The sequence below is a fragment of the Betta splendens genome, chromosome 16 (genome assembly GCF_900634795.4).
Source record: "Betta splendens chromosome 16, fBetSpl5.4, whole genome shotgun sequence".
Taxonomy (NCBI): domain Eukaryota; kingdom Metazoa; phylum Chordata; class Actinopteri; order Anabantiformes; family Osphronemidae; genus Betta; species Betta splendens.
This window is the reverse complement of record NC_040896.2, coordinates 152,194-170,056: the sequence shown is the minus strand read 5'-3', so window position 1 is coordinate 170,056 and position 17,863 is coordinate 152,194. Positions and strand designations below refer to the sequence as shown.

The following is a 17,863-nucleotide window of genomic DNA, read 5'->3' as shown; positions in this document are numbered from 1 at the left end:
CGTGAGTACAATATACTGTGTTTTCCCACTGTCCGAATGGTGTAGTCTTTCCTGTTAGCTAGCTAACGTTAGTATTAACATAACCACTAGCCATTTCTTCGCTTTGGGCGAACTGTTAGTGGTGAAAAACATTGTTTTAACTGAACATATGACTTGTCAGTCATGTTAGCTAGCTTAGCAACATGTTTTTGCTTCAGCTAATTTACCAACTAAATCAACAAAAGCTTTGTGAGGTTTAATGTCAGCAAACCTTTTGTTTAATCTCCTGTGCACTTGTTAGGCATAAAATGTGTGGTTAAGTTGTTGCGTTGTGTGTTTCAGACCCCTGAACCAACAGACATTAGATACCTTTGCCTTAGTGGACTACTGGTCATCTTACGGGATGCTCATGTCGTGTTCTTGAAGACACTGTAAGTCTTTAGTTTTGTTATTGTTAATGGCGGTGATGGAAGTACATAAAAATGAACTCAAATTAGCATGCGGAATATTTATGGGCTTGCATGTTTCATGGTACTGGTACATTGATTTTCTTAGATGTTCAAATACTTATTTCCAGCTGTATCATACAAATAAATAGTTAAAAAATCATACATTGTTATTTCAGGATTTTTCGTTTTAGATTATGTCTTTCACAGTGGAACATGCACCTACCGTCGTAGCATTTAAAAGTGTGCGCCTTTACGGCAATCAGTTTTCAATTTCAGCGCGGTATCACCTTGTTTTGTACCGCATTGGAGCTTGCGTACGTCTTTTTTGCCTATAGGTAGTGATCAGCCCCCACACTGGCCCCTATGACGCCGTACTAAGACCATGTTATATGGGCCCACGTAGAGTGACATGACAGTGTCTTGGTGGTGTAATAATTAATTATTGTTTAAGGTCTTCACCCGTCAGTTCTTTTGTCCCGGGTTCGAATCTCGGTGGGAGCAGAAGTTGTAATTACTGAACAATCACCGTTGTTATCTCGTTTTTCATATTTTGGTCTACAAGATAATAACAAATGACTAATAGGGCTGTCTGTCTGTATTATTTAGCAGACGATTGTAGTATTTGGTGTAGTAGTATTTCTAAGTTATGGCAGTTCAAACCCGAAATATGCAGCTGTATGCTTAGACAGACCGAGTGTGCGCTTGCTGCATTAATGAGTTGAAGATCTGCTGACTCCTGGCGTTCTGGCATACCATAGAGAGAGTTTATTACAATTTGTTTAATTTTATTATATAATATCCTCTACAAGTTAGCAGTGGTAGTCTGCCAGACTTATTGTGTGAAATACCATAAGAAGAGCGTTTAAAAAAGGTGAACGGTTTTAGCGTCCCACAGCCTACGTAGACGCAGCTGATCACGCTGCCCGATCTCCCATGGAGCTTTTTCTTTTTCTTGGAGCTAAAGTATTTCACACCTGCTGACCGAGTGGTGACAAGATGTTAACATGTCTTTGTGCCAATACGGAGTAGGGGGAAGGGATTTGAAGTTTGCTTTAGCGACTGTGAACCAACATCAGATGCTGTGTTTACGGCGCAGAGCGAGTTACAAATCCAGTGTTTTGCCTGTGTAATAAAAGTTTGTTTTTCTGCACATATTGTGATTAATGTCATTCTGGTAAAATGTTAGAGCTTCCGTTTAAATGACATTGGCTATATCTTACTGGTTTAACTGTTCTTACACACACCCTAAAAGTGGTCAAAGTGGTTTATGCTGCAGAGCAGAAGGAGTTATTTTTGTTTTCATCCAGTATAACCGTTAACATTTGGAAACACACCTTGTGTCTCTTCTCTTAATGTGTGCAATCAATAAAGACTGGGCAGCAGGGCCACAACTTCGTTTTCCGTTTTTTTTTCTCAAAATCAGAAAACGGGAAACGTTTTTAAATTCAATTCCGGGTCTAGTTTTGAAAACACTTTTTTCAGCTTGTTTATTCATTTTTAACACGCCGCTGTGATTAAATTCCATTTTTCGCTTAAGAAAAACGAGGAAACGGATGTTCTTTGTATTTTATTTTCTGGACAACTTAACCAGAAAACAGCTTGATTTCAGCCGATGTTGTCTGGAAAGGAAAATATAGATCCATTACTTAAGTTGCCCTTGAGCACCGGCTTCCTGTCGTCGTTTTACTGTGTTTCAAAAATAAGAGTCCCACTTTCTTCCCGCGCGTCTGGCGTCTAACGTGCGTACTGTCAGAGCAAACCTTACAGAGTGTGTGGTGGGGGGGTCTCTGGTCACAAAACGAAGTTACTGGACTTACTGGGAGCTGTGGTCCTGACTACTTTGCCATGACAGCCAACCCAAACAACCACTTGCTGTTACCAGCGTGTTCAGACACACAACAGGTCCTCCGGTTTTAAAACGACCTCAAAGCACAGAGAGATCCTGAATCTGTCCCATAGACTATAATGAAAGTCTGCTTTCACACAGCAGAGTGAGCCTGATTTTCCCGTCTTTCGTCTCCATGGCGACGGTGCAGCTGCAGATTTGACTGACAGGTCAAACTCCTGATGCTCAGTGTACACAGCAGTTCCATGCTTATTACTGATTACTCAACTACACTATTGGATTGTGTAGTAATTAAGCACACACTTCCTCTTAATCCTTTCAAAATAAAAGCACCAAGCTAAATAATTAGCATTGATACCAACATTTCTGCTATTAGATGGGTAATTATGACTATTTAAAGATAACAGTTCAGTAATTCCCTACACATGCTTCCTCTACATCCTTTGTTAAATTAAAGCACCAATGCAAATTATTAGCTTTAACTGCACTGTTTTTGCCTTTGAATGGTTAATTATGATTATTTAAAGACTAATTGACAGTTATGCTATTACCTCCACACATTTACCCCCCACCCCTCTAAATCTTTTCAAAATAAAAGCACCAATACAATTTATTACCTTTTATGGCAAGATTTTCGGAAATTTTCTGGTTCTTTATAATGACCAATCGTTGAGAATATTTTACAGTTTAGTAAATAAGCACTCACTCATGGTGCTTTTATTCTGAAAGGGCTTAATCTAAATTGCTTTTGAATGATAAATGATGACTATTTAATGACTATTTTATAGTTTAGTAATCACTCACACACGACCTCTAAATTATTTCAAAATAAAAGCACCAATGTAATTTATTACCTTAAATGGCAGGACTGGCAAATTTAGACTAGTTTTTAAGCTATTACACAGTTAAGGATTTTTTAATCTTAGACATCTTTTCACCCTGGTTAACTTTAGAGTCCTTGTCATTATTTTAATCGCCATGTTTTGTCATCGTTTTCATCGTTTTGCCGTAGTAACTTTTTGACGCCAGCAGCTTAATCAGCGTTTGGCATCATTGCGGCAGCGCATCAGCTCTCCCACGTAATTTCTCGAGAAATTACTTTTTCTAGTTATTATTATACTTATGCTGCCCCATTCTAAACGTGTGTCATCATGAGACGATCAAGGCTATTAGTTTTCACGTTTTTTTAAAGACATTTACGTTATTACCCCCACACATTTCTTCTAAATTGTTTCAAAATAAAATCACCAATGCAATTTATTTGCCTTAAGTTTCTTGTTCTGACTGAATAATTACCAATCGTTAATGAGACTATTTTACAGTTCAGCAAATAAACACACATGCACACACTTATTATGGTGCTTTTATTCTGAAAGGGCTTAATGTAAATCTTTTGCTTGAATAAGGCTATTTATGCTTTTGAATGATACGTTATGACTATTCATGGACTATTTTATAGTTTAGTAATCACTTACACACGACCTCTAAATCCTTTCAAAATAAAAGCACAATGTAATTTATTATCTTAAATGGCAAGATTTTTGGTTCTGACTGGTTATGACTACTTTTTAAACAGTTATACAGTTAAGCAATTGACTACAAATACTTTCTTAAATCCTTTCAAATTAAAAAGCTCCTCCTTGAACCGCTGCCTTATCGTGGTGGAGGGGTTTGTGTGCCTGAATGACCCAGAGAGCAAACAGGTCCTGGGGGTCAGACTAAGAGTGATTAACAAACCCCTTATGAAAAGAAAACCAACAAGGACCGAGACGTCGCCCAGTATGGCGCTGGACCCTCTTCTACTCTGGAGTTGCCTGTGGCGAGAGACAGCAGGCTGGTGTGGGTTTGTTCATAGCCGCCATGTGTTGGAGTTTTGCCCAGTAGAGAGGGTTGCTTCCCTGCATCTTCGGGTGGGAGATAGGTCACTCAATGTTGGTTTTGCTTATGGGCAAAACGGTAGTGTGAAGTACCTGGCCTTCTTGGAGTGAGTCTCTGGAGGGACTGTTGGAAAGCAATCCAACTGGGGACCCCATAGTTTTTCTGGGAGATTTCAATGCCCATCTGGGCAACGACAGTAATACTCGGAGAGGCGTGATTGGGAGGAACGACCTCCCTGATTTGAACCCGAACAATCAATAACATAACAGTGTTATGTTATTGGGCTTCGGTGCTAGGCACAGTTTGGCCATAACAAACACCATGTTCAAACATAAGGCCGGTGGTGAACGCTGGAGGTAAGGGACGCCATCAACCTGAAGAAGTAGTCCTATCAGGTCTGGTTGACCTGTGGGACTACTAAGGCAGCTGATGGGTAGCGACAGGCAAAGCGTGTTGCAGCCTGTGCCGTTGTGGAGGCAAAAACTCTGGCCTAGGAGGCATTCGGGGAGGCCATGTAGGAGCAATATCATTCAGCCTCAAAACAATTCTGACAAACCGTTCAACGCCTCAGGAGGGGGAAGCAGTCCTTCACCAACTCTGTTTTCAGTGGAGCTGGACAACTGTTGACCTCGACTGGGGATGTTACTTTAGTCTGCAGCTGCCTCAAAGCGCAGAGAGTTGAAGCAGAGCTTTGCGCTCTGGGCCCGGCAGTTTGAAGTTACGGTCGGGGCACTCTCGGAGACTGATGGTGCCTTGTCCTGGGATTATGAACTGGCACGAATTCTGCCGACACGTCTGAACGACGCTGCATTCCGGTTGTGGGACAGCTTGTCTCATGCTGTTCAAGCGGATTATGCTGCAACAGAGACGTTTGAAGCGTTTGGAGAGCGACAACTGATGGATTGCTTCAGGGCCAGCCTATCGGCCCGTCCTCGGGTGTACGCGGTGGAGATCAGCCGTCTGGTGAGCGAGGCTTTCCCTGAATACTGCAACAATGCCCTGAGGGAGGAAAAGTTTTGTCGATTCGTTGCTGGTTTGGATCCCATGCTCGGAGCTAAATGTAAGGAGCATGGCACGACAGACTTGGAAGAAGCAGTGTTGATTCCTGGCCGTTGTAAGAACGCTGGAACTTCTGGACCTGCTGTTTGCTCGGTGAGTGACAATAGCGTACTGTACAAAGCTGTGGATTGTTTGGTGGAGGACATGAAGGACATGAGAATGGAGTTACGGCGCTTGGGTGAGGAGAATCATATGTTAAAGAGCAGAGGGAGTCCCGGAGCTGTGGATGAGTGGGACAGTCATCGCTCCCGGCCTAGAGGGTCGTGCCAGTGTGCCTGTGGTGCTCGGGCATGCCAGTCACGCACCTTTGAATGCGCCCGGAGGGGCCGCTCACCTGTGACATCATTCCAACACGCAGAGGAGCAGGCTGCAGGCACAGACGGACGCAGCGATAAAAAACCCACACCTCTCCGTCACCTGCGGGACGCAGCCTCAGCCCGGGTTCTCGCAGATGGAGTAACTATGAGGACGATTCGAGGAGGAGGGGTGTGCGTTACATGTCACCTGGCAGGGAGGAGCACCGCTTCCGGTCGGGAAACGTACAGTAGCTGATGTTGCGGTGGAAACAACAGTTGTTTCATCCAAGGACCCTCAGGATGGCGGTGATGATAACTATGACTCTGTGGCTAACATTGACAGTGATGTGCTGTTGGATGCTGACAGGAACCGGTTTGTATCATATGTGAAAGGTGTGATAGAAAGTGTAGAGGTGCACATGCTGTTAGACTCTGGTTCCAGTGTGTCACTCATGAGTGCAGATTTTTGTATGTCAATCCCCACACTTCTGCACAGCCCATGCCGTGAATGGACAAATGTTGGACATGCTAGGCACCATCACAGTCACATTCCAACTGGGAACTGAGTCATGGCAACATGTATTTCATGTCATTGGAGAAACTATACAGACTGTGCTGCTCGGTTGGGACTTTTTGTTGAAAAATCACGCCCTGCTTGACCTCAACCGGGCTGAGCTTCAACTGTGGGACTTAAAGGTCCCCCAGCTTTCCAGCAGAGATTTTGTTCCCACATGCTGCAATGTGTCGCTGGCCTCAACTGGAAATTTGCCGCCTCTCAGTGAAGCTGTAGTGCCCGTTACAGTGTGTTTCCCAAATGCAGCTCAGGTTGCAAGTGACTTTGTTGGATAACTTGAACCTAATGTGTCCGAATCTTCTAGCTTGACAGTGGCTCGCACACTGGCTGGAGTTCATAATGGACTGACTAAAGCTCGGATTTTGAATCCTACTGGACATGACATTTTACTTACACGAGGGCTGGACCTGGGTGAGTTATACTCAGTTAACGAGTCTGAGGTTCATCCGTTTCATGCTGCTCCAGCTGAAGTGGCTGCAGTGTCGCCTTCCACAGCGTCACCTCCCATCTCACTGGATGAATCGCCTATTTCTGAGCCTGAGAAAGCTGAACTGCTAGCCTTGCTGTCGGACTTCTGTGACATCTTCAGCTCATCCGAACAGAACCTGGGTAAATGTAACCTAGTGAAACATCAAATCCGGACTGGTGGTCAGGCCCCCATCAAACTGCGTGCACACCGTGCTTCCCCTGAAAAACGGGCAGAGATTGAGAGGCAAGTGGCTCAGTTGCTAGCGGATGGTGTGATTGAGGAGAGCTGCAGTCCCTGTGCCTCACCGGTGGTGTTGGTGAGAAAGAAGTGTGGCACCTGGCGTTTCTGTGTGGATTACAGCCGTTTAAACAGTGTGACTATAAAAGACTCTCACCCCCTGCCTCGTTTGGATGACATGTTGGATGTCTTGTCTGGTGCTGCCTGGTTCAGCACATTAGATTTTTCTAACGGTTATTGGCAGTTGGAAGTTGCTGAGGAGGACCGTGAGAAGACAGCTTTTACAACTGGACAGGGACTTTATCAGTGGCGATCTATGCCAATGGGCCTTTCCAATGCCCCTGCCACGTTTCAACGACTAATGGAGCTTGTCCTTAGGGGGCTCCCTTGGCACGTCTGCATGGTGTACCTAGATGACATTTTGATCTACAGCAAAACCTTTGAGGAACACCTGTCAAAGAGGATTTCTCAAGGGTCCAGACTGCAGGGTTGAGACTAAATCCTTGCACGTGTCATCTTGTCCGGGATCATGTTGTCTTCCTGGGTCATGTAGTCTCTGGACAGGGTCTTCAACCTGACCCCAAAAATACTGACAGTTTTGAACTGGCCTGTTCCCAGTTCTCCATCTGAGGTGAGAGCTTTTGTGGGACTGTACAGGCGGTTTGTTAAGGACTTTTCTAATATTGCTGCTCCGCTGAACCATCTAAATGATAAGAATGTGCCCTTTGAGTGGTCTACTGCTTGTGACGAATCGTTTCACCACCTGAAACAGGTGTTATCATCTGAGCCGTGAGTGAGTTCGGACCATGCAGCTGTTAAACCGCCACATTCCGCCACATTCACGGAACATTCCTGTAGACTTGTCTCCCTTTGCTTCTCTGTCTCAGCATCCAGCTGACCTTAGAGCTTTGCAGGAGGCAGACCCTGACATTGAGACTGTTGTGGACTGGGTGTCACGGTCCCACAGACCTTCGAGGTGTAAGTTGAAGGGGGCTTCTCTGTGGTTACATAGACTTTGGGCTGAATTCAACCGTCTGTATATTATTGATGGACAGTTATGCCGTTTAGTGAGGAGCTCTGTCGTGGGTGAACCTGTGGTCCAGATTGTTGTTCCTGCTACACTTGTCCTTGATGTTCTCCTGCAGCTACATGGTGCACCGACCGCTGCACATTTCTCTTCGGAGCGTGTGTGGGAGCGGGCTAGGCAGTTTTGTTATTGGCCTACTATGTTCAGGGACATCAAAGAGTGGTGTGAGCGGTGTGTGGCCTGTCAGACACGCCAAAATCCTGTTCCTGCTTACCGCGCACTGATGGGTGGATTCCTGTCAGTGCGGCCCTATGAGAGGGTGGCTATGGACATTTTAGAGCTGCCCGTGACTTCTAAGGGTAACCGGTATGTGTTGGTTGTTCAGGACTACTTCACAAAATTTGTCAGATTTTGACAGACGGTTGCACGCTGTCTGTTTGAAGACTTTGTCCTACTGCATGGGGTTCCTGAGACTTTACATTCCGATCAGGGTCGACAGTTTGAGTCGCAGATGGTGCAGGCTCTCTGTCGTCATTTGAACATCAAAAAGACTCGCACCACAGCGTACCATCCCCAGTCGGATGGCATGGTGGAGCGTTTCAACAGGACTCTGATTGATCAACTGGCTAAAACTCTTTTGACTTATGGGGGGGAATGGGATTACTATGTGAAGCATGTGGCTTTTGCGTACAACACCACTACTTATTCCAGGACTCATTTTACACCATTCTTCCTTATCCATGGTCAGGAAACTCGGGTTCCCTCTGATGTACTTCCTCATGCCCTGGATGCACAGGCTTTGGGTTCACATGCTGAGTATGTTTCCGCATTGCTGGAAAGCCTGAACACGGCCTTCAGTGGTGCGCAAATGCATGGTGAGGTGGCTCATGATTGTCAAAAGCTGTATCATGATGATGCTGTGTGGCACCAGCCGTTTGAGCTGGATGCTATGGTTTGGCTGAGCAACCCGGTCGAGAGCCGCATGAAGCTGGCACCTCATTGGAAGGGTCCGCACAAGATTGTACAAGTCATGGATTCATGTGGGGAACCAGGGTTGACTTACAGGATTGTAAACCCTTTTGATGCTGATGAGAGGGCTCAGGTGGTGCATTACAATAGGTTGAGACCTTATTCATTGCCTGTTAATCAAAACCAACCTTTGTCTGATCATGCGTCGGCGTCAATGGAGTCTGAGGTTTTTGGGGCAGCAGAACTTCCCTCTCCTCAGGCCAGTTCGTGTAGTTTGCCTAACTCTCAGTGTTCTGGTGATACTTTTAGGCCGAGTGTTAGTAGATCTGGGAGAGTCTGTCGACCCCCTGGCCACTTGAAGGATTTTGTGTGGTGTTAGTTAGACCTAGTCTCTGTGTGTGGGAGAGTGTTCATGTTCTTTTCTTTCCCTTCTCCCAATGTACATGTTTGAATGTGCAGATAGTGTCTTGTGTATTGCCCTGTTTGTTTACATGCACTTTATTCTGGTATTTTTGGCGAGGTTTATTTTAAGGTATTTCTTTTTTTTTCGTATTTGTTTGGATTTGTTGTATATAACCGGGACGTTTATTTGTGAGGGGGGGACGTATGTAGCAGACTGTTTAAGGTCTTTATGTACAAATGTACTTGTGCTCTGTTTATGTGTGTAGTATGCTTTTTGGTCTTTTGTCCTTCGGGGTTTGCCATACTCTGGCAAGGGACATGCGCACTGCGTACAGGTGAGCACGGGGAATCTCTCTCTCTCTCTCTCTCTCTCTCTCTCTCTCTGGTATAACCGCTGGAATAAAGTGAAGAAGATCTAAACTGCAACATGTCGTCTTATGATCTGTGAATGTATAGTTTAGCCCACGAAAGATACTCGGCTACAGTACAGTGCTCGTGGTGAAATTATGTTTACCGTTTCACAACAGTGTTCATTACTGTTCAGAGTGCTTCTTGATGGATGATATAATGCATTTTACCTGCCTCACCTCTGCTCTCCTAACCTTAGTGCACACCAATGAGGTTTCACATGCAGGCCATGTCCTGGTATATTTTTAGAATTTGCTGCGGGCCAATATGATCTAAATTTACCTCACATAATAATAAAATAAAGTCAACCATAATGCAACATCTTCAGTTTCTGTTGTGCATCAGTTCATATTAAGGAGCAGCTTGTAAACAAGATACTTACCTTAAAGTTTGATTTGCATATGATCGACTCCTCAGTCTTGCCTTGACCTTAAAGCGCAAACAACAAATGTTACTCACAGTGCAACACACAGTTGTGTATTAATGGGGCAGAATGAATGCACTGAAAGACACAGTATCATAAAATTACATAAGCACAAGAAAAACCTAATGACTGAAATTACTTCCACTAATTAACTTTTGTCTTCATGTAAAGGTTTTATGCCAATGTGCAAATTAAGACTAGGAAAACAACAAGGATGTGGTCAGTGTTGATGTCAGTGAAGATGATGAATAGATACTGTACAAAAGCATAAAATATGCTTCAAATGTAAAAGCCCATAGGCAAAGACAAAGTACTGGCTTCATCCCCTATCACATCCTAACATTGTGCAAACTGTAAGATGGTTTTTTTTTTTTATATAATCGATATTTTTTTTCTCTTATCCCATTGGAAAATTTTGTACTGCACTTTACCCATCCCTTATGGGAGAGCAGAATGCACAATGTGGCATAAGGTGGAATAACGTTGAAAATCGGCCTGGGACGCAAAATATCCCAGGTTCAGTACTTCTCTACCTATTGAGCTACTAGGCCACCTTCATATGAGCTTTTTCAAATTAAAGCATTCTTATTTTTTTCATACAAAATTTAGGAAGGTTTTATTTCAACAATTAATTTTACAAATAAGATGAGATAAAACTTTATTAATCCCACGATGAGCAAATTCTTTAGACGGAAACAGGATAAAAACAGAAACAGTTTTAACAGAACGAAACAAGGAACTCCATTAAATTAAATAAATACGGAAAGAGCATATTTTACAACATTTATGTATGGTGTATTGCGTGTGTATGTGTATGGACATGCACATCTTAAAGTAAGACCTCATTGATTTTCAATGGGGGTTGACCAAAATGACCTTGGGTAATATTTAAGAATGAAGGGACAATCAGATTGCTCCATAATTTTGTAGAGAAGTTATCATTTATTCCTCCCGTAAGACGTCTAGGCAGATAGGTTTCCGTGGCTCAAAAATCACAACTAGTTGTTGGGGCAGGTACGGAGGAAGCCAGGAAGCACTAGTTGTAGTCTGTGAGCCCATGGCAAACAATCTGCCAGGGTGTGTTGGAGGAAGAATGAATGATAATTTCTCTTCATAGAAATTATGGCGTGTCCCTTCATACTCACAAATTACCCGAGATTGTTTTGGCCAACCCCCATTGAAAATTGGTGAAGTTTTCTTTTAGGTACTAGATAGTGTAAATTATAAGAGATTTTCAGATTGGTATGTGACAATATTGTTATTTCAATAAAACAGCAAGTAAGTGAGCATGCAGTGTATTTGTGTCACTACAGTGCTGAATTGTATAGTCTGATGGCTGTGGGGAGGAATGACCTGCAGTAGCGCTCTTTCCTGCACTCGGGGTGTAACAGTCTGGTGCTGAAGGAGATGCTTAGAGCCTCTACAGTGTGGTGCAGGGGGTGGGAGGGGTAGTCCATAATGGATGTTAGTTTAGCCAACATCCTTCTGCCCGCCACCTCCTCAATGGACTCCAGTGTGCAGCCCAAGACAGAGCTGGATTTCTTAACCAGCTTGTTAAGTCTCTTCCTGTCTCTGCCTGTACTGCCCCCTGCCCTGCACACAACTCCATATAGGACTGCTGAGGCCACCACAGTATTATAAAAAGACTGTAAACGCTCTCTGCATACACCAACTGATCTCAGTCTCCTCAGCAGGTGGAGGTGACTCTGGCCCTTCTTGTACACAGAGCCTGTGTTGTTTGAACAGTTCAGTTTATTGTTTAGATGAACACCCAAGTATTTAACAGTGTCCACAGTCTCAATGTCTGAGCCCTGGATGTTTACCGGTGTGTGTGGCGAAGGGGACGTTCTGAAGACAAGTATTAACTCCTTGGTTTTGCTGGTGTTTAGATACAGGTGGTTATTCTCGCACTAGCTCACAAAGTCAGAGATGACCCTCCTGTACCCCTGCTCATTCCCCTCCAATACACAGCCAATAATGGCGGTGCCATTGTAAAAACTTCTGTAGGTGACAATCTATTAAAAAAAATAAAACTATTTTCCCAGGATTGGTCGCCCATGACCTGGCAACCATTTACAGCCTCACGGGTGACCATCGGTGCACATGGCACCAGGACACCCTAGGCCAGAGGTCGAAAATAGACTTTGTAGTCGTTTCACCTGACCTTCGGCCATATGTTTTGGACATTCGGGTGAAGAGAGGGGCCGAGCTGTCAACTGATCACCACCTGGTGTTGAGTAGGATCCGCTGGCAGGGAAAAAGGCTGGAACGACTTGGCATGCCCAAACGTATAGTGAGGGTCAGTTGGGAATGTCTGGCTGAACCCTCTGTCAGACAGACCTTTAATTCACACCTCCAGGAGAGCTTAGACCAGATTCCGAGGGAGGCTGGAGACATAGAGTCTGAGTGGACCATGTTCTTCGCCTCCATTGTCAACGCGGCCTTTCAGAGCTGTGGACGCAGGGTCTCCGGTGCCTGCCGTGGTCGTAATCCACAAACCCGGTGGTGGACGCTGGAGGTAAGGGACGCCATCAAGCTGAAGAAGGAGTCCTATCAGGCCTGGTTGACCTGTGGGACTCCTGAGACAGCTGATGGATAGCGACAGGCCAAGCATGCCGCAGGCCGTGCCGTTGCGGAGGCAAAAACTTGGGCCTGGGAGGAGTTCGATGAGGCCATGGAGGAGGACTATTGCTCGGCATCAAAGAGATTCTGGCAAACCATTCGATGCCTCAGGAGGGGGAAGCAGTGCTTCACCAACTCTGTTTTCAGTGGGGGTAGGAAGCTGTTGACCTCAACTAGGGATGTTATTGGACGGTGGAAGGAGTACTTTGAGGATCACCTCAACCCCTTCAACACGCCTTCTGCTGAAGAAGCAGAGACAGGGGACTCAGAGGTGGACTTGCCCATCACCCAGGCTGAGGTCACCGAGGTAGTTTGTAAGCTGGCAGGGCAGCGGGGGTGGATGAGATCCGTCCTGAGTACCTCAAGTCTCTGAATATTGTCGAACCAGGGAGGTTGTCCCTCTTCACAAAAAGGAGGACACGAGAGTGTGTTCCAACTATAGGAGGATCACACTTCTCAGCCTCCCTGGGAAAGTCTATGCCAGGGTAGTGGTGAGGAAAATTTGGCCGATAGGCGATCCTCGGATACAGGAGGAACAATGGGGTTTTTGGCCTGGTCGTGGAACACTGGACCAGCTTTATACCCTCAGGAGGATGCTTGAGGGTTTTTGGGAGTTTGCCCAACCAGTGTACATGTGTTTTGTGTCCCTCGTGACAACCTTTAGGGGGTGCTCTGGGAATAGGGAGTGAACGGCCCTTTGCTAAGGGCTGTCCGGTCTCAGTACAACCGGAGCAGTAAGTCAGACCTGTTCCCGGTGCATGTTGGATTTCGGCAGGGCTGCCCTTTGTCACTGGTTCTGTTCATTATTTTTTTGGACAGAATTTCTAGGCGCAGCCTGGGGCTGGAGAGGGTCTGGATTGGGGACCACAGGACTGTGTCCCTGCTTTTTCCAGATGATGTTGTCCTGTTGGCTTCATCGGGCCAGGACCTTCAGCGTGCTCTGGTGCTGCTTGCAGCTGAGTGTGAAGCGGCTGGGATGAGAATCAGTTTTTCCAAATCTGAGGCCATGGTTCCTAACCTACCCCGAACTAACACACAAAACTGGACAGAGAGCACAATGACACAACGACATGTCTGGAAGCGGACTCACAACAGAGCCCCACCCCCAAGGCCGGCTTCTAGACGGCCAGAACCACGCCCCGTCGAGCCCGGGCGGGCGGAGGGAGGCGAGGAGGAGGGACAAACAAAACCAAAACACAGAACAAGACAAGAACACCCACAAACCAGCAACAGAACATGAACCAACCAAACCGTACACACTCCAAAACAAAAAAAAAAAAACCCATAACATCACATACCCTCTTTAGATCAAAACACAACCCCTCTAACGTAACTCCCAATAGTAAAACAAGTCCAAAACAAACTGAGGTAGTGCCCGAATAACGAGTCCTCCACCAGTCTCATGGTGGGTGCCAACGAGGCAGGGTCCAACCCAGCAGCCGCTGGGAGTCAATTGGCACTCCTGGTGCCCCTGAACACGGGCCCAGCTCTCTGGGTGGGCGTCGACGGTAGAGGCAGAGCCAGCGTAACAATGGGTGATTATGGCGGCAAGGCGACCAGTCTGGTGGCATAGCCCCCATGAGCCCTAAGGCCCCTCGTGGACCACCGCGACGACGAACGGGAACCAGCGGCGTCCTCCTTGGACCACCGCGACGACGAACGGGAACCAGCGGCGTCCTCCTTGGACCACTGCGACGACAAACGGGAACCAGCGGCGTCCTCCTTGGACCACCGCGACGACAAACGGGAACCAGCGGCGTCCTCCTTGGACCACCGCGACGACAAACGGGAACCAGCGGCGTCCTCCTTGGACCACCGCGACGAACAGGAACCAGCGGCGTCCTCCTGGGACCACCGCGACGAACAGGAACCAGCGGCGTCCTCCTTGGACCACCGTGATGACAAACGGGAACCAGCGGCGTCCCCCTTGGACCACCGCTACAACAAACTGGAACCAGCGGCGTCCAGCTTGGACCACCGCGACGAACAGGAACCAGCGGCGTCCTCCTTGGACCACTGCGACAACAAACGGGAACCAGCAGCGTCCTCCTTGGACCACCGCGACGAACAGGAACCAGCGGCGTCTTCCATGGACCACCGCGACGAACAGGAACCAGCGGCGTCTTCCATGGACCACCGCGACAAACAGGAACCAGCGGCGTCCTCCTTGGACCACCACGACCAACCATGGCCCCCACCGGACCGCCAGGAACAATCGTGGCCTCCACCGGACCACCAGGAACCTCAAGGGTCAAACGTGGCTTGGCGACAGGAACCTCACGCGGTGCTGCCATCGGGGAAACAAGAAGCAGCCCCACCCACTCCAGAACTGGAGCCAAAGACAAAGCCAGACGTGGAGCCGGAACCGGAGCCAAAGACGAAACCAGACGTGGAGCCGGAACTGGAGACGAAACCAGACGTGGAGCCGGAAATAAATAATGCAAACTAACACTAATAACTCACAGGTAAACTAAAGATCACTGCAGAGCAGGAAACTAAATGACCCTACTAAGAACACAGAACAAGCTAGCAACAAAACCTAACATACCCCGAACTAACACACAAAACTGGACAGAGAGCACGATGACACAACGACATGTAACATGCAATGCATCAAACACAAAGACAACACAAAGACTAGACAAACCTTGATCAGGGACAGGACTGGACCACAAGACAGAAACGACATCTAACAACAACCTCCATGTAACACCTATAGACAAAGGATAAGAAATAGGAATAACAATAGGAATAGGAATAAGAATAGGAATAAGAATAAGAATAACGAACCAACAAAGACTGTACCCAAACCAGAAACTTAAATACTTACTAAAACAGGTGACTCTAATTAACCTAATAACAGGACATGACACGACAGGAAATGAAAAAAACAAAGAACCAACCAAGAGGGCCATAATGCCACGTGAGCCACAGTGCCCTCTGGCGGTCTGGAAGCTCACTCACAACAAGCAAGAGGGAAGTCTGGAACTCTCTGCTCAGACTGCTGCCCCCACGACCCGGCCTCGGATAAGCGGATGAAAATGGATGGATCCATGGGTGGATGGGTAAAACGCTAAATTTGGGATAAATCAGTTTTACATTTTTCTTTATTAGCATAAAAAGAAAAACAACTGCTACATGAAGCAGAGAACTGTCCAACCTCCCATCATAGTTTTCTCTGCTGGTTTTAGTTTGTTCAGAAAAGTAATTGTCAAAAAATCATTGATAAACACATTAGGCAGGTGGTACAAAGTCATTGTGTAGAATAAATCCATTTGTAGGCTGCAAACATATTGGTAACAAGCTGTGAAACAGAAATTTAACATGTCATGTATCAGCCTATTTACTGACGGTTTGATTATCAGGGCTGAGGCTCTGCTCGTTGCTGCCCTACATCCGGTTTCTAAACATATTGGATCATTAAATGCCCAAATTCAGCGACTTTTACCTAGAAAAATGTTAAGGTATTTGAAATTATAGAGACAAATTATATTCTATAACATTTCTGACAAATCAGTGAACAGATATAAATTTTTCTATTTTATGTTACTGTAGTCATAACATATTTGTCAGGCGAGGTGAAGCCCCCTCTTCCCTGACTATGGAGTGTAAGTGACTGCTAAGCAACATGGAAAAAACGAGAAGGTATCTACATAAAGCAATGAACAAAAAATATATATTTACACAAAATAACACTGCACTGAGTGCATGGTTGTGTTTCCATGTGGGTGTGTGTTTTAACATGTTTTAACAGATTCACAATGGAAAAATTACACTTTATTTTAAGGTGGCCATGTTTTGTTTTGTACCTTTAAGTGACACAAACAGGTTAATGTTGAACGTGTATGGATCATGGTGTTGTAGGTAGGGCAAAGGCTCTGGATCCTACATGGAAACAACAAAAACAAAAATTAAATAAAATGAAGTAGAAATATAATGTTTTATTTTGTTACCCTTTTTAGTAGGTACTCTTTTTGCTTTTCTGCTCTTTTCAGTACTCTACTTGCATTTAGGTACCTCTTTAAGTACTTTTTTTTTAGCCATGGAGAAACTGCTGTGAAACACTTGACACACACAGGAACAATGAAAGAATAAAAACAATAAATGAGTGCTCATTTTGGTTCTTGACTTCCTCTGCTACAGCAGTGCATGCAACATCATTATTATTACTTTGCAATAGCTGTTCAGCACCTCTTGTGTATTACCACACACTTTACCCAATTAAAACGGGTTTTATTGCATTACTTTGTAGCAGCTTTTACTTTCACAACTTGTAGCTATTTAGGTCAGAATACACTAGCTGCAGCGTATGTTAAACTTTTTATGTCAGCTTAGTATCTTGGATTTAGATGTTTCTTTTTGGACCCTTGTACTAACCTGGATGGGATTGGATTCTACAAAGGGTAAGAGTGCCTCCATGGGAACAACCCAGGGTGAGATTGTTGTTCCAAAGTTCTTACCAAGAAAAGGACCCAGAGGAACATACTCCCATGCTTGGATGTCCCTGGCTGAGAATAAAAACAAATATTACAGATTAAAAAACAATGAATACCACCTCCACCACAATATGTTTTGATAAAGTCATATCAAATTATATCATTCAAAATATTCTTTTGGGCAAAACCTTAAACTGAAAACTACCTGAATGAAACTGATGAATTGATATTAAATTTTTATAAATTTACTTACTATAAAATATTTAAAAAATGTGTAACAAAATTCAATATAAAGAGGCTGTTTTATGAAAAATCTACTTTTGGGGCATGCTGACATTGAGGGCTCAAAGTTAGCACATTGATATAAACTAATTATTAAAAAAAATAATTATTTATTAAATTATTAAAAAGAACTGTCCAGCCTTCCATCAGAGGTGGAAGGTTCATGTTGAGAAATAATTTATTATAGTCATAACTTTTTAAGATCGTCGCTTTAATCTTTTTCTTACATTAAATAGATAAAGACAGCCTCTGTTGTATAGAGGAGGTGTCATGTTCTGCCAAGTGGCTGTGAACTCTATGGGGTGCCAAATGTAAAAGGAGCACCTATAACTAGTTTTCCCACATTTAACTAAATGACACAACATGTTTTTTCACATTTAGTTAAATGTGCAAAAGTCTAAATGTAAATGTTAAATGTAAATGCTAAATGTTAAATGTAAATGTTAAATGTTAAATGTTAAATGTAAATGTTAAATGTTTGCCGAGTGTAAACTGAATATTCATGA

General features: G+C 44.8%; 2 protein-coding genes across 9 annotated transcripts in view; both read right to left on the bottom strand.

Moving 5' to 3' along the window:
* The window catches only part of fah (fumarylacetoacetate hydrolase (fumarylacetoacetase)), a 76,201-nt gene that overhangs the window by 13,329 nt on the left and 45,009 nt on the right, over nucleotides 1-17,863 (bottom strand). For 5 of the 7 annotated variants that reach the window (XM_055503288.1, XM_055503290.1, XM_055503287.1 and 2 more), the window contains 3 exons: nucleotides 17,017-17,147; nucleotides 16,449-16,524; nucleotides 9,976-10,022 (listed from right to left, as the gene is read on the bottom strand). In XM_055503288.1, coding sequence (XP_055359263.1) covers nucleotides 9,976-10,022; nucleotides 16,449-16,524; nucleotides 17,017-17,147 — 254 coding nt within the window. The remainder of the gene's footprint in view (nucleotides 1-9,975; nucleotides 10,023-16,448; nucleotides 16,525-17,016; nucleotides 17,148-17,863) is intronic. The other 2 variants (XR_008692874.1, XM_055503291.1) reach the window with 1 other exon arrangement.
* Nucleotides 10,029-16,442, bottom strand: LOC129603177 (proline-rich protein HaeIII subfamily 1-like). Of its 2 annotated transcripts, XM_055503296.1 has the most exons (3): nucleotides 15,604-16,442; nucleotides 15,287-15,352; nucleotides 10,029-15,040 (listed from the first exon to the last, which is right to left on the bottom strand). In XM_055503296.1, exons 1-3 carry the CDS (start codon nucleotides 15,692-15,694, stop codon nucleotides 14,040-14,042), a joined length of 1,158 nt encoding a protein of 385 aa, XP_055359271.1. In that variant the 5' UTR covers nucleotides 15,695-16,442; the 3' UTR covers nucleotides 10,029-14,039. The 2 variants fall into 2 exon arrangements, with proteins under 2 accessions (XP_055359271.1, XP_055359270.1); XM_055503295.1 differs by having other exon boundaries at nucleotides 15,287-16,442.

Excerpts from the sequence above, each read along its gene's own strand:
- LOC129603177 (XM_055503295.1), bottom strand. The coding sequence starts at position 15,554 with ATGGCCCTCTTGGTTGGTTCTTTGTTTTTTTCATTTCCTGTCGTGTCA. Across the intron at positions 15,041-15,286 it reads CAGTCCTGTCCCTGATCAAG|TTCCGGCTCCACGTCTGGTT; the intron begins GTTTGTCTAGTC and ends TTTCGTCTCCAG.